Source organism: Hylobates moloch, unplaced genomic scaffold (genome assembly GCF_009828535.3).
Source record: "Hylobates moloch isolate HMO894 unplaced genomic scaffold, HMol_V3 SCAFFOLD_15, whole genome shotgun sequence".
Lineage (NCBI taxonomy): Eukaryota > Metazoa > Chordata > Mammalia > Primates > Hylobatidae > Hylobates > Hylobates moloch.
In genome coordinates this window covers 28,615,662-28,631,094 of record NW_026652290.1, presented here as the reverse complement: position 1 = coordinate 28,631,094, position 15,433 = coordinate 28,615,662, and the positions used below count along the sequence as shown (strand labels likewise).

General features: G+C 47.8%; 1 protein-coding gene across 2 annotated transcripts in view; it reads left to right on the top strand.

Moving 5' to 3' along the window:
* Nucleotides 1–15,353, top strand: part of REEP1 (receptor accessory protein 1) — a 123,816-nt gene extending 108,463 nt beyond the window's left edge. Inside the window, exons 7-9 of one of the 2 annotated variants that reach the window (XM_032176561.2) lie at nucleotides 1,780–1,815; nucleotides 9,164–9,315; nucleotides 12,138–15,353. In XM_032176561.2, coding sequence (XP_032032452.1) covers nucleotides 1,780–1,815; nucleotides 9,164–9,315; nucleotides 12,138–12,209 — 260 coding nt within the window. In that variant the 3' untranslated portion in view covers nucleotides 12,210–15,353. The remainder of the gene's footprint in view (nucleotides 1–1,779; nucleotides 1,816–9,163; nucleotides 9,316–12,137) is intronic. The other variant, XM_032176560.2, reaches the window with a different exon arrangement.
* The last annotated feature ends 80 nt before the right edge of the window (nucleotides 15,354–15,433 follow it).

Sequence of the window (15,433 nt, the reverse complement as noted above, 5' to 3'; positions counted from 1 at the left end):
AGGTTTTCTTCTTTGTAAAAATGGCCCAATAGTCCCTATTCAGCCTATGTCTTAGGGTTGTGAGGAGAGCAAACCAGAGAATTTGCAAACCCTGGACAGGTGGCAGGAGTTGAAGACAACCTGGAGAGAGGTGGGAGCTGCACCTTGTGGAATTCTCTGCAGCCGCTGGAAGCAACAGATTAAATGTGCACACAATGGAACTTGAAAGCATGATGCCAGGTGAAGAAAAGTGCAAAACAGAATGAGATTTTATCTAACAATTTACGTAAAAAATATATGCCTATCATGCAAAGTAACAATACGGAGTTTATATGAAGAACATGTTCAAACAAAAAGTTGCACATTAAAATATTAAAAGTGACACTCCTTGAGGAGGAAGGAGAATGTGAGTGGGGTGTGGGAATAAAAGTCATGTAAAGGCACATAAAAAGGGTTGCCAGGCATGGTGGCTCACACCTGTAATCCCAGCACTTTGGGAGGCCAAGGCGGGTGGATCACCTGAGGTAGAGAGTTTGAGACCAGCCTGACCAACATAGAGAAACCCTGTCTCTACTAAAAATACAAAATTAGCTGGGCGTGAAGGCAGGTGCCTGTAATCCCAGCTACTCGGGAGGCTGAGGCTGGAGAATTGCTTGAACACGGGAGGCAGAGGTTGCGGTGAGCTGAGATCACGCCATTGCACTCCAGCCTGGGCGACAAGAGCGAAACTCTGTCTCATTAAAAAAAAAAAAAAAAAAGTGAGGGGGATCCCATGAACCAGTGTGGACCATTTGCTGTGAGCCAAGAAGGGACATCCATGCGACCTCCTGCATCTTGAGAAAAGGAAGGAAGATGCACACAAACAAGGAAGGGAGGAAGGGGCACAAAGACTGTCCCTGCACGGTCACTCAGCGCTGCAAGCTCCTGGCAGGCAGACAAGGGTTCTGTGCTTCCCTCTGTGAATGCCTACCCAACATACCCACCACATGCCTGGCACACAGAGACCTCTGCATGTGCGCTGAGGACACAGGGTCTAGGCGTTGGAGAAGGGGAAGGAGAGTTCTTTCCTGCTGCTTTTAGCACCCAGAATGGGGCTGGGCAGTGTACTTGGCCTGACCCTCTCTCTTGCCTGGAGTTTTCCTCTTTGCTTAAAGGGTCAGGGCAGGCAGGGACTGACATGGCCCTCCCTGCAGAATGAGCTGGGAGGTGTGTAGTCAGATACCATATGCTGAATGCCTAGCACTGGACACCAGGAAGTGTACAAGAAATGTTGAAAGAATGATCCTGGCCTTCCATGGACTTGGAGTCACTCAGTGAGCATGTATTTAGTGGGCACCTACTCTATGCCAAGGCCCAGATGTGCGTGTACGAGACAGCAACCAGTTAGGCCTTTGCAAATGCCCAGATACGAAGCACTTTAGGGTTCAGAGGTAAGTCTGAGGAGGTTTCCTGGAGGACATTCTGAACTGGAAAGCAAAGAGAGGAGGAGGCTCTAGGCAGGGGTGCTTGGAGTTATTTCCCAGAGGGAACTTTGACTCTGTCTCCTGCCTTCCCTAGGGCTGCAGGGTGCAAGGACTGACTTTGTGTGCCAGGTGAGGGTATCTTCTGTACCTGAGCGGAAACTGAATCTGAGATGACTCTTTCCCCACTTTGGTGTCTCTACAGAGACCCACCTTCCTGGGATCCCTATATTGTACACACTGGGATCCCCACACCTCTCCGGGGCCTCCCTGTTTGCCTGGGGCTGGTTCCTGTCCAGTGGGGGATGTCACTGATGGTGCCCCCACCCCATTCCCACAGTGTGTACCTGCTGCTCCACCTGCAGGACCTGGAAAGGTGAGTAAGCAGCCAGCCTCTCTGCAGCGTGCTGGACTCTCACTCGGGAAGAGCTTCTAAGCAGGAGCGGGCACCTGACCCTGGGGCTCCCTTTCAGCCGCATGGTCATAGGGAGGGGTCAGGAGATTAACCCTTTATAACAGCAAACACAGTAGCTTACAGTTCCTGTGGGCTAGAAACCTGGGAGCAGCTTAACTGGGTGGTTCTAGCTCAGGGTCTCTCAAGAGGCTGCAGTCAAGATGTCCGCCTGGGCTGAGTTATCAGAGGGCTTGACGAAACTGGAGGGTCCACTTTCAAGATGGCGCTCTTATGGCTGTTGGCTGGAAGCTCCTTACCTCATGGGCCTCTCCAAGGCTGCTTAAGAGTCCTTACAACATGGCAGGTGGCCTGGCCTAGAGTGAGCCTTTAAAGAGAGAGAGGGCAGGCAGGAAGCCAGGGTACCTTTTCTGTCCTAGGTTTTGAAGTCACACTCATCACTTCTGCCTTATTCTATTTGTTGGAGGCAGATCATTAAGCCCAGCCCACATTCAAGGGGGGGAGAATTAATCTCCACCTCTTGAAGGGAGGAGCATCAAAGAATGTGTGGAGATATCTTAAAACCACCACAGGGTCACTGGGCACGATGGCTCATGCCTGTAATCCCAGAACTTTGGGAGGCAGAAGTGGGAGGATTTCTTGAGCCCAGGAGTTCGAGACCAACCTGGGCAACATAGCAAGAATTAATCTCTACAATTAAAAAAAAAAAAAAGCCAGGTGTGGTGGTGTGCACCTGTAGTCCCAACTACTTGAGAGGCTGAGGCAGGAGAATTGCTTGAGCCTGGGAAGTCAAGGTTGCAGTGAGCCATGATCGTGCCATTGCACTCAAGCTGGGTGACAGAGCAAGACCCTGTCTCAAAAAAAAAAAAAAAAAAGCCACAACAGGGTCATACTTCCTTGTGCTCCAGGTAAGGATGCGGGAACTTCAGAGGACTAAGGTCCTCTGAAATGATGAAGTCCTGAAGTTCCAGGGGTTTCTGGTCCTGGGGCAGCCAAGGGAGCCCTGGTCCTGCTTTGCCACTTACTAGCTGTGCAACTTTGCGTGAATCACCTAACTGCTGTGAGCTTCAGTTCCTCCCTCTTAAAACGGAGATGAGATCCCTGCTTCCCGGCCTCACTGTGCTGTTGTGAAAGTGGCTGTGAAAGGGCCATAATAATCCTGGGAAAGTTGATGATGATGATGATGATGATGATGGTGGTGGTGGTGGTGGTAGTGATGGTGATGATGGTGGTGGTGATGGTGGTGGTGGTAGTGATGGTGATGGTGATGGTGGTGGTGGTGGTGGTGGTAGTGATGGTGATGGTGGTGGTGATGGTGGTGGTGGTGGTGGTAGTGATGGTGATGGTGATGGTGGTGGTGGTGGTGGTGATAGCCTGGAACAGCCAGGAGACCCCAGGGAGAGTGGAGGTCTCCCAGTTCTGGACAGAGACTCCTGTTGCTGCCCTCCCAGTGTGTGAGTGATGCCTCGTTGGAGCCACAGCCACCTGGTGGTTGCCATGACCTGCTTCTCCAGTTGCCTAACCTTAAGTAGACACATTAGGGACTAATGAGGGTCCTGGACTAATCCAGTGCCCCTTTCACGCTGCCTGGCTCCGCATGGAGAAGCTGCCTTAGGCTCGGAAGGCAAGAGGGGCCGTGCCTGGCCTGCAGCCTGCTGGCTGGTGTCAGAGGAGGAAGGAAGGCACGCAAGGTGCCTAATATAGCTTTTGCTCCAGCCCTGGTGCTGTGGAGGCATGACATGCCCCTCCCACATCAGCAGTGAGCAAGACAGGAAACTGCATTATGTGATGTGTCCTGTTTCCCTGCATTGCTTTATTTTTAAGGCTCTCAGTGCTCAGCTTTTTAAGTCCTTTATAGAAGAGCTGGGGATTAGGACGAGCGCAGTGGCTCACGCCTGTAATCCCAGCACTTTGGGAGACCGAGGCAGGCAGATCACCTGAGGTCGGGAGTTTGAGACCAGCCTGACCAACATGGAGAAACCCCGTCTCTACTAAAAATATAAAATTAGCCAGGTTGAGGTGGCACTTGCCTGTAATCCCAGCTACTCAAGAGGCTGAGGCAGGACAATCGCTTGAACCTGGGAGGCGGAGGTTGTGGTGAGCCGATATCACGCCATTGCACTCCAGCCTGGGCAACAAGAGCAAAACTCCATCTAAAAAAAAAAAAAAGCTGGGGATTCTGGAGGCCATAAGGCCAAACTGAACTGACAGAGGAGTCTGAGCAGGGCTGCAGGTGGAGACAAGCGTCCCAGCCCATCTCTGACTCTAACCCTGTGTCCCTGTGGGGCCTCCTGGTCCAAGTTGGAAATGAAGGGGCTGCGTTCAGCTGTTTCCAGCACTGGGCACTAGACGCTGGCCTGGTGGACACACTAGTTCACGGGAAACGACCCTGCGGTGCCAGTGGCTCCAGGCAGTCGCAGGGATTTCTGTCTATTCACACTGTAGTTTTGAGTCTGCAAATTCTGTGAGCCATTCCAAAAGCCTCTAATTCTGGGAGACTGGCACTTGGGGGTCGGGGAGAGTGGCTGCCCCCCTCCTCCATTCTTCCCCTGACACTGCTCTGTGCTGCTCTCAGAAGCCCTTCCCTGCCATGACACCTGGTGGTTTCATGATCAGACACAGTGTTTCCAGTGCATTTCAATAGAGCTGTGGTTGATTGTAGGAATTGAATAGTTCTGGAAGGCTGCGTGTGCATAAGAGTGTGTCCAGGATTCAGTGTCCAAGTTCTGGTTCCTCATCCCTGAGCAGGCTGGGAGCTCTGGGATGGGGGTTGCTGGACAGTGGGAAGCAGGTGAGGCCTGGTGGTGGCCTCAAGACCTGGAAGCCATTGCCCTAGCCCTTCCTTTCTCGGGCCTCTGCCTCTCCAAGGGCCTCTTAACACCTGTGCCCTGGCTTTCAGGTCTTCATGCAAGGAACCCTTTAATGATTGGCCTACACCATTCCCTCTGAGGCCTTGGGAAAGCCCCTCCACTCTGCAGGCCTCAGTCTCCCCCTCCATAAGGTGTCCCTTGGTCCTCCCAGCTCTGACAGTCCCTACTGGGTTATGCAGTGGTGGCAGACGGTGTTGGGGGAGGTCTGTCTTGCACCTGGGGCTATAGGCTGACTCTTAAGCAGTAAGAGGATTTCACAGGTGTCGGGGACCCTTTCCTCCTGGTCCCCTGAAGTGTTGTCACAGGAGGCGCTCACTCAGGCCAAAGCCTGGGAAGATTCAAATTACCTCTGGGGCCATGCAGAGCCCCAGGATCCCTCAGCAGACAGGAACGTTTTCTAGGAGTTGTAAATTCAGGTCTTAATTCATGATGGGGGTAGGGAAAGGAGGCATTTCGGAGGCTGCTAAGTGCCTTTTAGGGCAGTGACAGAGCTTAGAGGCCCCAGAGGGCAGCAGCCTCTATTCTAAGCTGCACATCTCAGATGCCAGAACATTCTCTTCCCATCTTTGCTCTGTTCCTGCCCCATTTGTCAACCGATTCCCTATTGTTTTCTGCATGTCTTTGTCTCTCTTTTTCTGTGTGTCTATTATTATCTCTCTTTTTTTTTCTCTGCCTACCTCTATGTAATATAGAACTGAACTCTGGATTACTGCCTGTGTGGTTAGTCATAGAGGTGTCCCTCTCCCCCTTTTAAAATCAAGCGTGTAGGACATAATTTTTAAAAGCAGTCATCCTTTTTGTCCTCTCAGAGAGAGAGAATTGCATTTTGAGTGTGGCCTCTAGGCAGTGTCCTTCCGATTATAGCAGGAGGAGCTGCCTGAGGTTTAGAGCATGGGAAGTGAGTGAGCATGTGTGTGTCTACATGTGTGCATGTGAGTGTGTGTGTGGGTGTGTCTGTGTGGATGGGGATGTGTGCATGGTGCACACATGTGTGAGTTTCAGTGCCAAAGACCCTTCTCTAACAGAATGTTCTTTTCTCTCTCCTCGGTGCTGTTGGGGACGTGGATGTAAGTGTTCCAGACAGGCGTGCTCTTCTGCAGACATTTGCTGCCTTCCATTAATACTCCCGCTACTGTGTGCTGTGTGGGATGTTTTTGCTAACCTGGGGGAGGTTCTGCTGCACTGCAGGGGTGGGGCAGCCCTGGGCCCAGTGCAGGCTACACAGGCCTTTAAAGGGCTGAGAGGCTCTGCCAGTTTCTCCCTCCCTCCCTTCCCCACAGAGAGAAGAGGTGGAGCCTGCAGCCCTGGCTGCTGTAGCCCTGCTGACACATTTGCTAGTACAGAAACATCAGCCAAGGCCACACACCCATTCCCCTGCTGTGGTAGACAGCAGAGACCCTGCCCTTTCCTAGAAGCAACCCAGCTTTGGGCATCATAGTGGCAGCTCTGCAGGCTCAAGGCCGTGGCCACCATCACCTGAGGTTTGCAAGTTGTTATGGCCATGACCTTGGGCGGGAGACCCTCCTCCCATACACGTTGTCTCTGGGAGCCAATTAGAGTACTAAGATATGGATAGCAATACTCTTTCAGGCCTGTTGCCAGGGGTAAGGACCTGTTGGGTCACCAATCTTTAGATCTTCAGGGACAAGAACACGGAGAAGGCAGAGCATGGGATTTTCTACCCAGCCACTCACTCTCATGCTCCTCCTGGTGCCCCTCTTTTGGGACTGTGTTCTGTGAGGTTCATTTCTCCATGTATACTCCTTCCTGATATAAAAAGGAGTTAGGTCTACTTGTGGAAATATATCTAAGGTAGCAAATCAAAGTAAGAAAATTGAAGCCTGGGGAAAAGGGAATGGGCAAGTAAGATGGAATCAGTGGGGCGAAGGACATTTTAAATGCATGCCATCAAGGTGTAGACTGTCGAGGCATCTGACTTCCTTGAAACCACTGCAAAGAGGGAAATACAATTATTAAGAGATTCAGTCCACTGTGCAACAGCCAGCCAGAGGTGTGGAAGCTTGTCTTATTTAGAATGTTTATTCTCACTGGTTCTGAGAGTAAGGCAAATATTATAGACAACACTCTTGGCAGAAATGCCCAGCGGACACAGTGACTAGGAGAGGGCTTCTCTTCTTAGGAGGTTCTCTCCGTAGCTTCTTCCTGAGGCTACTTCTGGCTCCCTCACTGCCCACACTGGCCTCTTTTGCTCCCAGCCTCTGCTGAGCTGAGCACTTGTTTCTATTCCTGCTTGGATATCTGGGTTGTCCTTGAACCATCACTCCTACTGGGCTGGAGGGTCATTTCTTTTCTACCCTGCAATCCTTGCAGTGGAGAACATACACAAAGCCATTTCAGTTTTATTACTGAGATTATAGTGATGGTGGTGATTTTGGTAATGTGTGAGTTCATTGCTCCACCTCAGTGAATCCAGACTGGATGACTGGCCTGGGTTGTTCGATGCCTGAGGATCTCACGGTGACTTCGGGCCACCTTCTGACACGCACATCCATCAGTACAGGGAAAGCCTTGGACCTGGATGTGGAGGGTACAGCATATGCAGAGGCACAGTCTCGAACCGGTACCCACCCCACTTCCATGTCATGGAGTTTGCTGCTGGGGTGGAGCTGGCCAGGCTGCTTCTGCAGTTTTTGCCTTGGTCTGAGGGCTTTTGGTCTTTTTTCCCTCCTGCCAGGCAGGAGGTACCTGTGTCCAGAAGGAATTTCCTGGTTTGGTTAATGGGGGTGTCAAGCTCTGACTTGGGACTAGAACTGAGCTCTCTGAGATGACTTCAGGATTCTATTTAGTTTAGTTTATGAGTGGCCACTGTGTGCCCAGCCCTGGGTCAGGTGCTCAGAGGGACTGAGGGAGGATCAGCCATGGCCCCCCAACCTCAGGATGCCTTCTGTTGGCTGAGGCAATGAGACTGACATGAGGACCAGGGCACCCAACACAAGCTGTGTGGCATAGCCTCCAAGCACTGTCGGGTCTCAGAGTGGGGAGGCCAGGGAGGGTCAGAGTATTCAGTGAGGGCTCCCTGGAGTCACTGGTCTTTGTGCTCAACGGGAAGCAGCTGATTAGGACAGAGGAAGGGAGCAGAGGACAAACTAAGCCCAGAGTAAATAAGCTGAGGGAAGTGCAGAGTAGAAATAAAATAATAATAATAATAATATAAAAAATCAAAGGAACATCAATGATCTCAGGACTTTATACTTCCTAAGGCCCAGTCTGAACCAATCACACCCCAGCCTAAAATTCAGCTTTGGGTGTTGTGCTGCCCCCTGCTGGCTGTTGGGGAGCACAGCAGTGGTAACTGGTAAAGCTGCCCAAGATTAGGGTTCAGTTGTCTGTTTTTACTCCACGCCTGGTGGTGTTATAGTCTAGCAAGTCCACTGTTGATGGAGAGAGAGCACATTCGGTGGCTGAATATGTTCTTAGGAGCAGGGTGTCTCAGGAAGAGCTCTGGTTTCTATCTGGAGTCCTCACGGTGATTGGACAAGATGACTTGAGAACCCCTTAGTCTTGCATTCTATGATTCTAGGTAAAAACAATAGATGAAGCATAGAAAAATGTGTGTGTGTGATACCAGATAAGCTGGGTAGGGGCAGAAGATATTTTACATCTCAACTAAGAACCGCCCAGCCAGATGACATGGAATATGTATTAGCATTTAACATTTAAAAAATACTGTGCATTCAATGAGATGAATTAATTCTGAAGCTTTTCCTGCAGATGTATTCAAGGCAGACTGAAACAGGAATCTTGCTATCATATTTTTTGGCAGAGGCTTCTGTCAGATTCTCCTTCCTTAGGTTTCTCTGCTTCTCTAGTACTGGGCCTTCACAAAACAAACAAACAAAAAAAAAAACTATATAGCTTTGTTTAAGGTTATCCCTTAAGGCCTCCTGGCATTTTATATCCTGTCTCTTACAGAATGCTTGGAATTGAATATGCAAGTATAATATACAATGTCAACATGGCTTGGATGTGTAACATAGAAATTGCTCCCCCACCCCACCCCACATCACTGCTGCCATCCTCTCTAGAGGAGATTCTTTCCCTGAGCATTCACCTGGTGTGGGATCACAGGACTGAGCTGCAGGGATTGATGTGTCTCAGTTAAAGCTGCTTCTTTCTTCACCCAGGGAAGTGGTGCCCCCTTAGTAAATCTACTGAATTACTCAGAATTCATTAGATTCTGAGTCTGTGGTTGTTTCTGTGCACAGTGCCTGGAGATTCATACAACTGCACTTTCACAATCCCAGATCCCCTGTAAGGAGGCCCCCAGAACATCAGTGCTTCCTCAGACCCAGGGGCCTCAGCTGTCCTCACAGGCCTGGTTTGCTGTGCTGTGTGCCTAACCTTGCCCTTCCCTGCTCCTTGCACTGATGCCTCCTTGCTATACTTTGTCTCCTCTGTGTAGATTGTAAATGGACATTAAGTGGTTGAGGGAGATGTGAATGAGGGTGGTGTGAAGGCATGGGAGCCCCACCAGGTCCAAAACCCATTGGCGTTTTCTGACGAGGAGGAGGAAGACCTGCTGGATTTCATGTACAAGTATAAAGCACCTCGAAGGACGGAATTGCCCCTGGAGGTACACAGTGTCTGGGGCTGTGGGTTGGAGTGTGTTTGTCCAAAGGCTGTGCCCTGGAGATTGGGGGTCCTGGGAGCAGCATCTCTTGGGGCACCAACATCTCCTCAGTACCTGGGGTGGAAAGATCTCCCTCCATCAAACGAGCAGAACCAGCCACTGGATAGCATCCAGCTACTTGCCAAGGAGAGGAAATCCTATTAATTTCATTTAGAAATAGGAGCGTGAGCCGGGTGCAGTGGCTTACACCTGTAATCCCAGCACTTTGGGAGGCCGAGGCAGGTGGATCACCTCAGGTCAGGAGTTCGAGACCAGCCTGGCCAACATGGCAAAACCCCTTATCTACTGAAAATATAAAAATTAGCTGAGCGTAGTGGCGCGCACCTCTAGTCCCAGCTACTTGGGAAGCTGAGGCAGGAGAATCACTTGAACCCGGGAGGAGGAGGTTGCAGTGAGACTGCACTGCTGCACTCCAGGCTGGATGACACAGCGAGACTCCTTTTCAAAAAAAAAGAAAAAGTAATAGGAGAGTGGTAAAGTATCTAGGTCTTTATTGTTTTGTTTTGGTTTTTCCAGGTATTAACAACTACCACTCTAAGTTGATGTACAAGTGGAAAGCAACCCAAGTTGACTGTTTTGGGGGAAGAAAACTCAGAATGTGTTATTTGAAAAGTTTTTATAAATAAGAACAAGGCTTGTTCATCGCTGTATCTCCAAGACACAGCATGGTGCCTGGTACAAAGTAGCTATTCATGAAATTGTCAGTGAAGGGGTATAGCCCTTTAGAGTTACCAAAACCAATACCCTTGACATATATGCTATTGTCAGTTGTAGGATGTGGATGGAGTTCTGGCAGCAGGAGGGCTGAGCCTGGAGCCTCCTGGGCCTTGCTCTGTGATGTCGGTAGGGAGTCACCAGTCATGAGCGCAGGTGCAGGGACCCCAGTCTTTCTCTCTGCTTCCTAAGGTCTCCTCTCCTATTCCCCATCTGCTGAGTATCACGGTCTGAGAGGCCATCTGAAGCAAATAGGAAGTCTTCATACAGACCCTTGTGAGACTTATATGGGGAGATGCCTTGAAATGTTCCCTTCCACAGACACTGAGCAGCCTAGCATTCTTATTCGTTAGGACTGTAATTATGACCACCTCCATGTGCAGTTCATCAGGTTCCTTTGCAAGCTGAGGCACACATGCATCCCTTTTAAATTTAGAGGGTTTGGGAAAGGATGTTCTGGGCTTGGACACTGCTGGTTGAGTCCGGCCTGGGGGCCTGGGCAGCCTCCTGATGGGGAGAGGAGTCCAGCCTAAAGAATTCTAAGGCCGAAGGGTTTGTGCTGTTTTGCTTTTGTTTATTGAAGCTGCACAAACTTCTTTACTGTTTACTGTTCACCAGCCTGCCAAGAGGCAGATTACTGTAAAGGTGGGTTCCTTTGTTTCTGTTTTCAGTCTCTGTCCAGAGGTGGCTGGTAAGCATTTCCTAGTGGTAAGGCTGTAGCATGAGGACTCTATGAGAGGGCCTGAGTCTTGTTTTCTGGCTCATTCACTTCCTCCCTTCTATGTGCCTGCCCAGCACTGAGCCACTCACCAGGAAATGGTGGTGAATGCGACATAGGCCTGCCCTCAGGAAGTCCCCAGTCTGGTGGGGAGAGAGTGAGCAGGGCCCCCACACACCCCCTTCCCACTGGGTGCAAAGTCCTCTGCTGTGGGACATGTACAAAACATGAGAGAACAAAGGAGGTGACGATGCCTGGTTGTGCGTGGCTGGGCAGTGGCAGGAGGGGCTCCGGGAAACCTTTGCAGAAGTGACTTTTGAGCTGGGTCCTCAGGAGGCCTAGAAATATGCCAGACAGAGGAGGGAGGGAAGGGCTTCCAGTCAGAAGGAATAGAGGTATGAATGGGCACAGTGTAGAGAAAGAAGTTCTCTGTGTATACGGAGAAGTGGACAGACACGGGGGCCGAGGGTAGGTTGGGGCCAGTTGTGTGAACCCCCTTGAGTGGTGTGCCAGAAAATGTTCCCTTCACTTTCATTGAAATAGGAATTCCTCCTGTGATCTATGTATCCCATGGAAGAGGGGTCCCTTGAGAGTCATTTGTGGGAGAGATGAGGTGGAGCCCTTTATATAAGTTGAGCATCCCTAATCGAAAAATCTGAAATTCCTTTGAGTGTGGACAAGATGCACAAAGATCATGTTCATAGGAGCATTTTGAATCTCAGATTTTCAGATTGGAGTGCTTAATTGGAATGTATATGCAAACATCCCAAAATCTGGAAAAAAAAAAAATCTGAAATCCAAAACACTTCTGACCCCAAGCATTTCCAGATAAGGGATATTCAACCTGTACTTCAAGGTGGTGTTTGCCTTTGTGGTGTGGTGTGCTGTACATTAAGAGGTTTCACATCCAGAAAGGGGACTGGAAATTTGAGGCATGTACCAAAAAACATTAGGCTGGTTCCCAAAGGAAATAACAAAAGCAAAGGAAGCGATGCAGAGGTGTCTCTTTCTGCTGAATCATTTAAGATAATTTTGCTCCTCGGGCGGAAACAAGAAAGATGTGTCATTCTGCACAACCGTTCCCTTGGTTGATTGAGGAGCATAATTTAAGAGGGAGGCATCAGCCTCTCAAAGGGCTCAGCTTCATGGCATATGTGGGATGGGACTCTGACGATTGCTTCCTGTTGCGGAGATTCAGGGAGACCCCAGCCCTAGCCAGCTGCATTTGGCCAAAGGAGCTGGAAGTCTCAACACAATGCCTTCCAGGTGCTGACCTCAAAAAGATTCCACATTTACACCAAACTGAGAGACACCTTTCTGTTTTCTCTACCAGGCACCGCCTAGAATCCTTCGATCTCGCTTCAGGAAGAAAAGTACCTCATCCTCGGCCACCGAAACCACGTGAGTGAGATGAGCCAACAGCACCGGATCCACAGAATGTTTCTTCTCTGCCTTAAAGAGCTATTCACTAATAACATAGAAATCCGCAAGCTGGGTGTGCTTTGAGTGTGCAGCCTCACAAACATGGCCTTTTCTCTCTCCCCTTCCACTTTTAAGGATTTATTTTTCCCCCCTTTTCTTTATTTTGCTGGGGAGAGGCTAAAGGGAAAGGTAGTAGGGGCGGGGGTGGTGACCTTTAAGTCTTCTGAGGTTGGTAATTTTCCACAATTGGATCGTCATTATAGACAGCAGTGTGTTTTTTAGAAAGATAAGAGAATCACCCCTATGCTGCTGAGATGTACATTTGTAATTTATCTGTTGCATACTTAGTTTTTAGTCCTGTAAATGCAAACAAAGCATTTTTTAAAACTTTCTTTGTTCTTGGTACTAATACTTTGAACTATGATGTACATATTTATGGCTTTTGGCTTTTAATATAATGGACTTGCAAGGGCTGCCAGAGGTTCTGATATGTAAGAAAACTGCAAAAACAAATATAGAAAAATATTTTGATTCTAGAGAACGTCTCAGATGTGCTTATAAAGCTTCCAAATACAACTCCAGTAAGACATCCCTTTCCCTGCAGGAATGTGGTCTATATTCTTTAGATAGTTGTTTAGTCAAAAGACCAGACAAGTTACAAACTAAGAGAAACAATATTTCACAACACAGTAAAGTGTGATAAGAGGCCAGGAGAACATCCCAGTAAAAGAGAAGGGTCACAGGAAGCTCATCTCCTCCCTGGATTCTGGATTAGGAGCTTCTGAATCTTTTCCAGGGATAGGCAGGTAGCTCACTCTTGGTGCAATTTCTTGAGGATGCGAACATGTAGAGCTGTTGGAAGGAGTAATTCTGTGCTTGACAAAGGACGATTTCTCCTTTATCGTGACCAGTGCTGCTGATTTCCCCACAGAGGAGCTTACACTCTGAGCACCTTGTTTTAGCGAACTCTAGCGAAACTTGTTTAGCTTAGCAAAAACAAACACACAAACTGAGAACTCTGCTGTTTCAGATATGCCATAGCATACATCTGAAACACATGTGTAACAATCAAAATGGTGGGCTCTAGAATGGTTTTAGAGCTTGAGATCTTTAGGGGTTAGACTTGCTGGTCAGACCCAGGAGCACCTGTGGCTCACACCTTCTGTTCCCCTCCTGGCCTGTGCAGAATGTAAACAGCAGACTCACACTCAATGGGCACTACAGGCCTTATCAGACGTTTTATACAAGCCTGGATTGCTTAGTAGGGGAATAAGGCACTCTCTGAGGGGCTTTCCACTTAGATTGAGAATTTTATTTGAAAAGAATCTGGTTTAAATGGCACTGTGGTCCGAGGTAGCTGCTCTCCCCGCTGAGAGCTGAGCCGAAATATAAGAATAATATATTTGTGCTTCGAGTTGGTGTTTCTTTCAGTGTAATGCATGCAGTGGTCACAACCCAGTTACTCATAATATTTGGATTGTATTTGTTCGTAGATATGCCCAGAAGACTAGAGAATTAGTGTTATATACCATATAGAACTTACTGTCAATCAACTATAAACAGGCCCAATTAAAAACTGTTCCATTACTACGCAAACACATATTAGAGGCCTTTGCTGATGACACATTAGCTGGATCTTAGCCACCCCAGAAAGGGTTTGATTTGAAGCTGATTGTTGCCAGATACGCATATTGGAATCCCGTCTACCCATAGTTCCTCTGAAGGTGATTTTGTAGTTTGCAAAAGGGTATAGGAAAATATACCTAAAAGCAAATTTGTGGCTGAGAGGATAAACAGAAGCTGTTTGCTCATGTTCTGTGCCCCACACCCACCAATACCTAAATCTGTTAAGGAAGACAGAAAATGTTTTCTTTGTGCTCATTGAGTAGTTCCAGACAGAAGAATATACTCTTTAAAATGTATTTACCTGTTAGTTGGAAGTACCCAGAATTATCAGAAATGAATGCAAAAAAAAAAAAAAAAAAAGCTTACACAGCTTCTTAGCAATTTTTTTTTTTTTGCCAAAACAATAAATTGCCTTTAGCAGCAGTTTAAAATCCTATTGTGAACAAGCTATATTTTCACCATTTTACAATGGAAAGTTGTGACAAGTACAGGTTATCAAGTTTGCACTTAACTATGCCAAAAAAAGCTTGAAGCGCTCTATTCTCAGACATGCTGTATTATTACTTCTCATTCAAGATTGAAAAATATAAAGATATCCAAACTGCTGTCTTAATGTAAATGTAACTATTTTTCCTTCAAGTGTTGACTAGGGAGTCGGTTTCTCTCTTAAAGACACTCACTGTACAACTGAAAGCAGCTGTCATATTTCCGGCAAAATGTGTTTACGTATCTGACAAGCTGTACATTTGTGTATGAACTGACATAAAATGTGAAAGCCTGTAAGTGTACATGTAGTGGTGTGGTGTTGTCTAGAGGATACAACTGAATGTTTTTAATTTGCTGACTTACAGACACAGGCTGTTTACAAAATGCTAGCTGGAAAGTCTGTAATGTTCATGTCATAAACTTTTAGTTAATTGCCATTGAGCACCTGTTCTGAGGAGGTGGGATGTGGACTTGTGCTTATAAACTGGAGAGTTTAGTCATAATCCCTCCTGGCTTTGTGTGAATAGCTTGCTCACTTTGCTGGCCTTTGAAATGTGTTCTCCGTGATAAGCTGTCCATGTGTTTGTGATAAGAGTGCTTGTCAACCATGACCATCTTTGAGCCTTCCCAGTCCTCCACCTGGCACAGTATTTGAAATGGCAAAGGATGTGCTTCATCCTCTAACAGTGTACACTCCCAGAGCTGATATTCTGGATTGTGGCTGTGCACATTTCCTCTAATTCATTTCTGTAGTCCCTATAGAACGATCTGTAATAAAATAGTATACTGGACTGTGCATCAAAGGGATGTAAAATTATAGTATTCCAAAGGTTGAAGTTCTGCTGTTTTGTTATAATGCCTGATACACATCTTGAATAAAGTCTTAACATTTTTCTTTTAAAAAACATCTTTGTAATGTTGGGCTTAAAAGGAAAAAGGAAATACTTTTATTCAAATATGGGAGGTAGCAAAGATTAGAAGCTGAGTGTGCAGCCACCGACTGGCCTGGTGACTTGGCCCCGTGCCTGTTGCATAAGATGTTGAGAGGGAAAGAAGATATAAAAGTGTTTTGAAAACCAGTTCATCACACAACTA